Source organism: Danio rerio, chromosome 6, assembly GCF_052040795.2.
Source record: "Danio rerio strain M-AB ecotype USA chromosome 6, GRCz13ab, whole genome shotgun sequence".
Classification (NCBI taxonomy): domain Eukaryota; kingdom Metazoa; phylum Chordata; class Actinopteri; order Cypriniformes; family Danionidae; genus Danio; species Danio rerio.
Window position 1 is genome coordinate 10017083 of NC_141026.1, and position 11450 is coordinate 10028532.

At 35.0% G+C, this 11450-nt stretch overlaps 1 protein-coding gene and 1 long non-coding RNA gene across 3 annotated transcripts; one reads left to right on the top strand and one right to left on the bottom strand.

Annotated features, from left to right (window-relative positions):
• rgn (regucalcin) lies at positions 1-10622 on the top strand. Of its 2 annotated transcripts, none has more exon segments than NM_001441628.1 (7): positions 1-122; positions 2645-2810; positions 3433-3612; positions 5297-5503; positions 6113-6244; positions 8219-8373; positions 9388-10622. In NM_001441628.1, coding segments are annotated over 6 exon segments (951 nt in total). In that variant the 5' UTR covers positions 1-122; positions 2645-2647; the 3' UTR covers positions 9502-10622.
• On the bottom strand, positions 3204-7912 carry LOC147843370 (uncharacterized). Its single transcript, XR_015493368.1, has 2 exons — positions 4881-7912; positions 3204-4440 (listed from the first exon to the last, which is right to left on the bottom strand). It is a non-coding gene; the product is annotated as an uncharacterized LOC147843370 (long non-coding RNA).
• Positions 10623-11450: the final 828 nt, after the last annotated feature.

Sequence of the window (11450 nt, forward strand, 5' to 3'; positions counted from 1 at the left end):
TGCATTCTTGCTTGCATTATCCTCCACACACACACCACGGTTGCAGAGAGGAACTTTGCAAAGTTTTTAACTTTTTGCACGGATATCGACCAGAGAGGAAAATAGGATAAACATTTAAAAAGGTAAAACCACACAAACTCTTGATTTGTAGGCAGCACGACTCCCAGCACAGAAATATCCATGACTGACTGACTCTTTATCACGTGATTGTTGTAGTTCAGTGCTTCCAGAGGACTGAGCACAAAATATGCTGATTTTTCTTGTTTTGGTTGTTTCCTTTAACGTTAGTTGATGTAACTTCGCTTATCAGAAATTAATCCTATGCATTATTCCAGGCTTCTGCGTTTCAGTGTAATTTTAATGACAGACTATGACACGAGCATGTTACGCAATGATAAAATGATTGAACAATAATATGTAACAGACATGCTGCTTGCAATTGTGTTTGTAGTTTCATTTGACGTTTGAATTGAGTCATATAGTATTAACAATTATTGTCGTTAATTAACAAAGACTAGAATAGCCTTTATACTGACTTAACTTATTTTGATTTACCATTGAACTTATTAGCTCAGGACTGAATGGGGGTTGGTGGAGTACTGTATTAGTGTTTTTATCAAAACCAAATCTTCTCAAATTAAACTGTCACTAATAAAACATAATTTTGCAAAGGAAAGTAATTGTATTGTACTATCAGTCATACGTAAGCAAGTTTTGTTTAACCGATGGCGAGAGTTTGAGGCGTGACTGTGTGTGTGGTCGACCAATAGCAAGCTGCATGGCACAGTTTTTTAGGGAAACCGGTTTGACAACAAGCTGTCAGTTCTTTAAATTGATGACATCCATTCAAAAGAGATACATATTATATTGATGATGATGATGCTACATTTTAGAATGTAATGTGACGTCACGTGTGGTCATTTCAAAGTTTCTGCAATTAAGATCAGGCAAGAATGCAGTAAAGTATTTCATTATTCAATTTGGTGCATGATTAAGAAATTTTTAAAAAGTTCCTAAAAGCAAAGAAGATCAATGTACCCCGGGATTTGGCCAGCCCAGTCAACAGGAATGAACATTATTGAGCATGCCTGGGCTAAGCTGGAGGAGGCATTAAAGATGAATCCAAAGAATCTTGATGAACTCTGGGAGTCCTGCAAGAACACTTTCTTTGCCATTCCAGATGACTTTATTGATTAGTTATTTGAGTCATTGCAGAGATGCATGGATGCAGTCCTCCAAGCTCATGGGAGTCAGACACAGCGTTAATTTTCTTTCCACTGCAGCTTGACTATATATTCTATATACTGTACATTATTTCTGTTAGGTGACAAGACTTTTGTCTAAGTAAAGTCAGACTTAAAAATCAAGGCATGATCATATTTTATTTTGGTAAAATAAGCATAATCTAGAGGCCTTTGCCTTTCATATGAGCATTTTCTGATACTAAATCCTCTACTTGAAGTCAAGTTATTATTTGTTGTTCCTAAAACTTAGATAGATAAATAGATTTTTGTTATTTAATATAATAATTGTATCACAGTGTTTTACCCTTATAGTGAAATAATAATGAAAATAATTTTATTTCTCCTTGAAATCTGAAAGTGTGAGGATTGGTATGTGCCTAGAATTAATTTTGTGCTTAAATCCAACCCAGATATACTGTATCAAAAACTATATACTGCGTGGAAATTAAGTATTGAACACTTCAGTTTTTTGGGGGGGGGATAATATCTCTAACGGAGCTGTTAATCTGCAATTGAACCAGATTTTGGTTAAAAACTCAAACAATACAAACATAAAAGTAAAACAAAACAAACAAATTCAGAAAATTGTGTTACGTGTAATAGCAATCAAATGACACAAGGAGAAAGTATTGAACTACTGAAATGTATTTAGAACTTAATATAAAAGGCTTTTTGGTGATGGCAGCTTAAAGACGCCTCTCATATGGAGAATGAAGTAACATGAATTGCTCAGGTGTGAGTTTTTTAACAGACTTCAACAGAGTGTGAAAATCTTGATGGTTCTGTGGGTGTCTTCTATCAAATCTGATCTTTATTTTTCATTTACTAATGGATTCAAGTCAGGTGATCGGCTGGGCCATTCTACAGCTTGATTTCCTTTCTCTGAACGCATTTGAGAGTTTCCTTGGCTGTGTTTTGGATCATTGTCTTGATAAAATGTCCACCCTGGTTTCATCTTCATCATCCTTCTAATGTAGATGTTGGACTCAAGCAGCTAATATAAATTTACCCTGACGGAGGCCAGACGGTTGCTGAAGAACTACTTAGAGATTTCAGCTGCTGTCTGGGCTTTCACTGCTTTTCCAAAGCTTCCTTCATGTGTTCAATACTTTTTCCCTGCATCATTTCAATTTATTACGCATAACTTAATTTGTAAACTAAATAAATTTGTTTTATCTGCATATATGGATTTCTTTGGTTGTTACTAACATCTGGGGAAAATTTCAAGTCAATAACACCTTTAGAAATATGTTTTCTGGGAAAATGGTGACAGGTTCATTACTTTCAATACTTCACTTCTTTTTCTGTACCATGATGATTTGTACTTCTTTCTTTTTTTTGTCTAAGTTTATTTCAGGACATCATCATACCCTTACATGAACTATACTTGTGTGCTTTAGGTCATGTCATCAATAAAAGTCGAGTGTGTTATCAAAGAAAAGAATGAAGTCGGTGAGAGTCCAGTCTGGGAGGAGAAGGACTCCTCTTTGCTGTACGTTGATATCACAGGTCAAAAGGTCAGCCGATGGAGCTCCCTGACCAAACAAATAGAGAGTATGAACACAGGTAAGCCAGGAAACATGTTTAGTGGGAGCATCCTTTTGTATTTTAGAAAAAAGTGAATGAAGTGGTTAGCACAGGAGTTACAATATCAAATCACAATACATTTGATGCACATTTTTGCATATTCTTTGCAATGACATACTCCATTTTTTCCAATGCTTGCGACAATGCATTGTCTTAATTTTGAGTCTTTGCATACTGTGTATTTCCTTTGCAATTCCTATCCATTGGGCTCTTGTTGGATGATCAACCTGAAACCATTTCGTGTTATGCCATTTCTCCCACTTGTTGAATCTATGCCACGAAGGATTAAGGCAGTTCTGAAGGCAAAACGGGGTCAAACCCGGTACTAGTTAGGTGTACCTAATAAAGTGGCCGGTGAGTGTAATTCTTCAGTTATCTTTTTTTTTTTTTTCAATCGCTATTTTGTACGAAAAAGTCTTTCATTTTTTTTTATATTTTGCAATGTGGCAATGATTAGCCATTGGGGTTCCACACTGTCTCCAACAAGAGCCCAGACTTTCTTTTCCCTTTCAATAAAAGTATCTTAATAAAAACAGTTTAAAAAAAACAGTCAATAATAAACAGTGCTGCTGATGAATTCAAGTATCTTCTTTTTAAACAGAGAAACTGGTCGGCTGTGTGGTTCCACGGCAGGCTGGGGGTTACGTCATCGCGGAGGGAACTCGATTCACATTTGTTGACTGGGTAAAGCGGTCGATTACAGCTGTTGCCGAAGTTAATGAGAAACCAAACACCCGCTTCAACGATGGAAAAGTAGATCCAGCTGGCAGGTTTTTTGCAGGTACTGCGGGAGAAAATCATGTTACCATGAGCATATTGTCACTGCATATGCATTTTTATATTGTCTGCTGATCATCAAATAGTTTCTAACAGACACTAAAAGGACAGTGCATCTAAAAATGAACATTTATTTAGTGTTTAGATTCATAAGAACTTATTCTATCATTAGAACATCATTATATCCATAGTTACCACTGGATTTGTTTTGTTTTGCCTGCTTGTGCTATTTTTTCGACTCTCATTACATTTTCTAAATCTCAAACTAAAATCTGTATGAAAACAAAAGTTACAATGTTTATTTGCTAGTGGACATTTTTTGTTGAACAATTTATTTATGCAAATTAATCCACTAAAAAAAAGGTTTCGGTAATCAAATCAAACCCAATCAGAGTCTGACCATTTGCATTGGTGGTTATTATTTTTTGACGGCTTCAGCCACAATATTCTTAACCACGCCCCTCTTACCATTAGTTTGCTACTAGGGAGTGAAGCACAAAAAGAAAGCTCCTCCCCTTCTCAATATTTAGTTTTAGTTGGAAGTACATCAACATACTGGAATAGTAGTCTCAGAAACTTTTGGTTCAAGTGAATTAGATTAAACCATTAGCATTACGGAAAAAATATAAATCTAATTTTGATAATTTTCTTATTTAAAGCTTAATTCTTTTCATTCACCCCTATATTAATATAAAAATTTGTAATTATATATGAATATGACAGGATCACTGTGTTATGAACAGTGAGGACCAAGCAACATCTCCAGGGCCTTTGAGAACCAGATCAAAAAAGTGCAATGTGCACTTCGGTCTATAGTATGGAAGTTTTTTTCCTAACAAAATTAAAATGAAAATTCAAATGCTTAAAAGATCAAATGATAAATCAAATGCTCAAACCGACATCGCAAACGATGAATCAAATCCTCAAACCGACTCCGCAAAAAGTGAATCAAATGCTCAAACTATTAATCAAATCCTCAAACTGACATTGCAAATGATGAATCAAATCCACAAGCTGACTCTGCAAATGGTGAATCAAATGCTTAAACGACTCTGCAAATGGTGAATCAAATCCTCAAACGATTCCGCAAATGATGAATCAAATCCTCAAACTGACATCACAATTGGTGAATCAAATCTTTAAATCGACTCCGCAAATGGTGAATCAAATCCTCAAACTGACATCGCAAATGATAAATCAAATGCAAATGAGGTGTCAATCAACTAGCCTAGGCGGAGCTTTAAGGCGGAAGAGTTTGTTGACAATTTTTACACAAAAAAAACAAAAAGCTGCAGCTATTTTATTTTTGTTAAAACAGCTTGGCTAAATTGCTGACAAAATTTGTTTTTATTTCTATATTTGTTTTACTTTTTTTAAATGGCTGCCAGCAAATGCTGAGTGTTTATAAATAAATAATATTTTGATAGAAAAAAATTATGGTGTATTATCGATTTTGTATCGGTATTGTGATATTTAATTTAGGTATCGTATCGAAGTCAAAATGTTGATATTGTGCAACACTACAGTTGAATGCATTAAAAAATGGTAAAACTCAACTGTTTAACTTTAGGTGATTTGTAAAATGAGCTTAATTCACAAAAGAATGTGGAGTGTTTCTTTAACATAGTAAATATTCCAATTGAATTATTCCAGTGTGGACACTCCCACTTCTGCTTTACTTCATGCAGGTACCATGTCTATGGACATGAAGCCCGATGTGGTGGATGCAGCCCTGTACAACCTTCAACCTGACCACTCTGTTGTCCGCCATTTTGACCAAGTGCACCTCTCCAATGGTTTGGACTGGTCTCTGGACCATCGTGTCTTCTACTACATCGACAGTCTGGCGTTCATGGTGGAGGCCTTCGACTATGACATCCAAACTGGAGGATTGTGTGAGTGTTTTGCATTTGACTCTGGTCCTAAAGGGGGCCTATTATGCAAAAATCACTTTTATAAGGGGTTTAGACACAGTTATGTGGGAACAGTGTGTGAATATAGCCAGACTCTAATGATAAAAAATAATTCATTCTATTTTTTATAATCACACTTCATGAAAACAGTTAGCAGAAACACTTTGATTGACAGTCTCCCTTTGTACGTGTCATCAGAGGGGAAAGCCCCGCCCATTAGTGATAATCTCTCTCTCATTAGAATAAACAGCCCTGAGTGAGAAGCAGCCGTCTACCATTTGAGTTTTTATTTGCCAAAGATAATGTTAATGACTGTGACATTTTAAATGTCGAGTTTTAGCATGTGTTTGTAGCTCCACCCTCTTTTTAAAATAAGGTTGGGATCACAATCTCATTTAAATTTAAAGCAACAGTTAACAAAACAGCACAATTTGGTTTCAAGGCTAAAAGTGGTAGTTTCAAAGAGTTGTAAAACATTCGTTGTGCTGTACTTTGAGCTGAAACTTCACATAAACTCTCTAGGGACATAAGAGACTAATTTTAGATCTTGTAAAAAAGGGGCATAACAGGTCCCCTTTGTTTGTTTTTAAGCTAACCGCAGGACGGTTTACAAGATGGAGAAGGATGAAGGCATACCAGACGGTATGTGCATAGACACAGAAGGCAAGCTGTGGGTCGCCTGCTTCAATGGAGGAAGAGTGTTGCGGATCGACCCTCAAACAGGTGAGTGAGTTTGTAAATGTTTTTATATATGAAAATTAATAACACAATGTAGTGCAGATAAAGCAATTCAATTTGACCACAAAACCAATCATAGGTGTCAATTTTATACAATTAGAACTTACACCTGAATATACGCTACCTAACAATTAACGATTATTGTCGTCGATCCCAGTTATAAGAGCAACAAATAATAGCTTGACTTCTAGATGATTATTTGGAAAAGGAAAAATTTTCTGATGAATCATGTGTTGAACTGCATCCCAATCATCACAAATACTGCAGAAGACCTACTGGAACCAGCATGAACCCAAGATTCTCACAGAAATCAGACAAGTTTGGTGATGGAAAATCATGGTTTGGGGTTACATTCAGTATGGGGGCGTGTGGGAGATCTGAAGAGCCTGAGGTATCAATATATTTGTGCTGCCCTTTACATTACACACCACAAAAAAGGGCAAATTATTCAGCAGGATAGCGCTCCTTCTCATACTTCAGCCTCCACATTAAAGTTCCTGAAAGTAAAGAAGATCAAAGTACTCCAGGATTGGCCAGCCCAATCATCAGATATAAACATTATTGAGTTTGTCTGGGGTAAGATGGAGGAGGCGGCATTGAAGATGAATCCAAAGTATCTTGATGAACTCTGGGAGTCCTGCAAGAACACTTTCTTTGCCATTCCAGATGACTTTATTAATAAGTTATTTGAGTCATTGCAGAGGTGTATGGATGCAGTCCTCCAAGGTCATGGGAGTCAGACACAATATTAATTCTTTTTCCACTGCACCATGACTATATGTTTAACTGTACATTACTTATGTTAAGTGACAAGTGTCTAAGCAAAGTCAGACCTTACTGTACTAATTAAATCATTAAAAAAATCAAGGCATGATCATATTTTATTTTGGTAAGCAGCGTGTTCTAGAGGCCTTTGCCTTTCATATAAGCCACTTCTGATACCAAATGATCAACTAGAAGTCATTTGTTGTTCCTGAAACTGAACAGGTAGTGCATAAGCTTTTCATTGGTGTATGTTTTGTTCAGATTGGACACTATTTGGCCGAGATACTTTTGTTTTAACATCTGGAATCTGAAAGTTGAAAAAATCTAAATATTGAGAAAATCACCTTTTAAATTTGTCTAAATCTAGAGCTTAGCAATGCATAATATTAATCGAATATTGAGTTTTAATATATCTACAGTAGATATAATGATTTTAGGTATAAAAGAAAAAAATTGATAATTGTGACCCATACAGAGTATTTTTAGCAGTTTCCAAAAACATACTCATCTAACATTGTTTGATCGTTAGAGTTTAATACATTTTTCATTTTTACAGTTGTATAGATAATTATAAGTGGTTTAGCGAATCACAAAACTTGTGCTTCAAATCACATTTCACATCACAAAAAAGGAGGATGCATACATACTTTTTACTTAAGTATGCTTATGTCTTTAACATATATGATCTATAGAACATATATATTGAGCAAAAATAAATTCAACACATAAATTGTTTGAAAAAATGCTAAATATTCTATTATTAATAATAATTACCATATGAATAAACACAATCATTCCTTGTTGTTCTTTATCTTTGATATAATGTTTAGTCAAATTAATACAAAATAAGAAAGTCAAGAGTTCAATAAAATGTTATGATTTCTTTTCAAAGTAAAAAATAAAGAAAAAAAAAACAATCCAAATTGGTGAATGATTTCCGCTTTTTCTATTTTTTTTACATTAAAAATAACAGTCAACATCCCACATACAATTTTTCTGATTTACTAACAAATCAACTGAAACAGCTCAACTAAAAGACTGATCTTGAGATCTAAGAATTTGTATCAATTCATTAAAATAAAGAAAAGACCAGAAGTTTCCAATTAAGTCTGTTAGCAGAATGGAAAGATGGAAATGTCAGGATGAATGCATGTCACATTGCACCCCTAGTAATTAATGAACTTCCTCTTTCAGGCAAGCGTCTGCAAACAGTGAAGCTTCCAGCAGAGAGAATCACTTCATGCTGTTTTGGAGGGAAAGACTACAGTGATCTGTACATCACCTCAGCATATATAGGCATGGATGCAGAAGCACTGGCTAAACAACCTGAGGCTGGTTGCACATTTAAGGTAGATCATTTATTTCATATCTTAAAGCAGAATCACCTATCATGCATAATGAAGCATTATATGCCGTTTTCTTATTCCAGGTGACTGGTTTAGGGGTTAAAGGAATCCCACCATACTCATACACTGGATAAAAAACCAGGGGGAAGTGATGAATTGTGATCGTTTTGCAGTTTTTTGGTTCTAAATCAATGTTCTAATATATATATATATATATATTTTTTTTTTTTAATTCATAACTCTGATAATTCAGATAAGTTTTAGACATTAGTTTGTCTAGATGACTAAAAATCAGAAATGTAATTTTATGTGAAAGCATTCTCTGCATTTTTAATTATGTTTACATTAACTGCACTCAGAGTGATCTGTGAATTTTTAGACATTTTTTAAATAATTGCTAGTGATGACAGGCAATTTTACTACACTTGGCATATGTAATGTATGTTAAACATACAATGTAATTGCAAAAAATGATTGAAATATTAAACGTTTGCAAAACAAAATATTTAAAGAAAAGAAAGATGATTGTTTAGGGTGAAACAGTGATTGTGGTTTGCTTAATGTTGACTTTGAGAACACTAAGTAAACCTGGTGCAAAGTTTGAATGCTTTCATTTATTTTGTTTGTTGTCTTTCAACACAAGCTGAAAAATAGGAAAAAGTCACTCATCCAGCAAAAAAAACTGACAAACTGCACACTTTTATACTAAATACAGTACAAGACAAACAATAGAGAAAGATGCAAAAAAACAAAAAAAGTTGAATACCTTTGATAATATGCATTCCTTTACAGTTTAATGTTAGAAAAAGATCCTTGCATCATTCATTCAATCATTTTCCTTCGACTTAGTCCTTCTATTTCAGAGGTTGTCTCAGTGGAATGATCCGCCAACTTATCCAGCATATGTTTTACATAGCGGATGCCCTACCAGCTGCAACCCAGTGCTGGGAAACATCCATACACGTTTATCCACACACATACACTACGGCCAATTTATCTTATTTAATTCACCTACAGCGCATGTCTTTGGACTTGTGGGGGAAACTGGAGCACCCGGCGGAAACCACCGGAAACACGGGGAGAACATGCGAACTCCACACGGAAATGCCAACTGACCCAGCCAGGGCTTAAACCAGTGACCTTCTTGCTGTGAGGCGACAGTGCTAACCACTAAGCCACCGTGCCACCATCATAATCACTTTGTTGTTAATTCATACTGTTCATAAAGGGTCCTTTTGCATATTATTTTACATTTTCTAAAGAAGAGTTTGTTTGCCCATGCTGCAAACTGGCAACGGTTGCTACATTTAAAAAAAACTGTGCTAAAGGAAGTGCATTAGCTGAGTTGGCGAGATTTACAAAAACTGTTTGTCAAGGGTGAAGCAGTTTAGATTGGATAAAAAAAAAAAGCCAAATAAGGGGTTTTACAAGAGAGTTAAAAATAGAAATAGTCTTTTGATTTGTTTACCAAGGCAGTATTTATATGTAAAAAACATTCATTTTAATGTTGAAAACAGTTGCACTGCTTATTGCCTATGGAAACCATAGACTCAGGATGAGGATTTTAAAAAACATTTATTTAGAATGACTTGTTTTTGCTATTTTGTTGGGATATTCTTAAAGTAAAAATAACAGTAACAGGGTTGTGCTTATTCTCTTAATGAGTTCTGGGTGTGTTTTGAGCATAATGTGTATTAAACCAATTAGAGTCTCATCTCTCATTCCCTTTAAGAGTCAGTTGCACTGCACAATGGCGCATTTGCTATCTACATGGCCGACTTTTTAAGTGGAAAAACTGAACGCTTAACAGACCATCTGCAGCACGAGGATGAAGAATGAGCCTCCTCCATTCGGCCTCTTTACTTTTACTCTTTACTCCTTTACTTTTGAGAAGTAAGGAAACGGTGGAAACTCACTCCACTGAAGACATCCATTAGCCTGCATATTTAATTTTGTTTGATAAGTGCAAAGAGTTGTTTCAAAACTATTTCCAAATTCAGTTCTAATTTCCAGCAAATTAATAAATGAACAATAATAACGAAGTGTGGTCAAAGTTACATCCACACACACGTCCTATTCTTATGACCCATGTGGTGATGCATAGGTCTGCAAAACCCGACAGGTGGACCAACCTAAACTTGCTTTTTTAAAACAAATATAAATATGCATATGATAAATAATACTGCTAATAATAATAACATTATACACATGCAAATTGTCATCAATAAACTGAAAAAGGCCCCCATGAGGTGAAGGTATGGAGGCAGTGGTTTTTATATTTATGTAGAAAATAGTAATTGTAACATTTTAATCTTTTAAAAACATTTTTTTTTCATTTTTTAATATATTTGTGTATTGATGTACAGTCTGTGTGTATAAAGCAATGTGTGTGTGTGTGTTTTGGACCTGCATAGGCGCATAACTAACGCTGTGCTAGACTTTAGAGCAGCTTTTAGTTGGTCAATGTCGCAGTCTATTTAAATTTCTCAACATAGCAATGCGCCTCAACACGCCTCCTTTTTAGACCAGCACACCCATGAGTCCACAAAGTGGTGCAAATGGATTTGCTATTTAAACAACGTGGCACCAAACACGTCTTTCACCTTATTGTGCCTGGTGTATGATAGGGCCCTATGTTTTATGCTGCATTTCGAAAAATTGATTAGTTGACTTGGCTTTTAAAATGAGAAAACCTACTGCTTTAAAAGCGGTTTGTTGACTTCTAAAAAGTGAGTAAACGCATTACGCATTTCATCAAAATTGTTCAATTAACCATGTGCATAATTTTAAAAACTAACTTCCGAGTTTAAAAAAGTGAGTGAACTCTTTGTAAGAAAATCAACTTGTCACTTTTTAGGGCTACAATTTCATTAGCTAATTGCTTTTTGCAGTGACAGAGCACATTTAGAACTTCTGGGCCACAGCTGTATCCCTTCAAGCAAAGATCCTTATTCAAACAGACTTTTACGGTTCAGTCGCTTATAGAAATTTAGTTCTGTTTTTTTTTTTTTTTTTTTTTTTTTTTTTACATTGTTGGCTGTATACCATGGAGCATTGCTCATTACATTTTTTGTATTAAG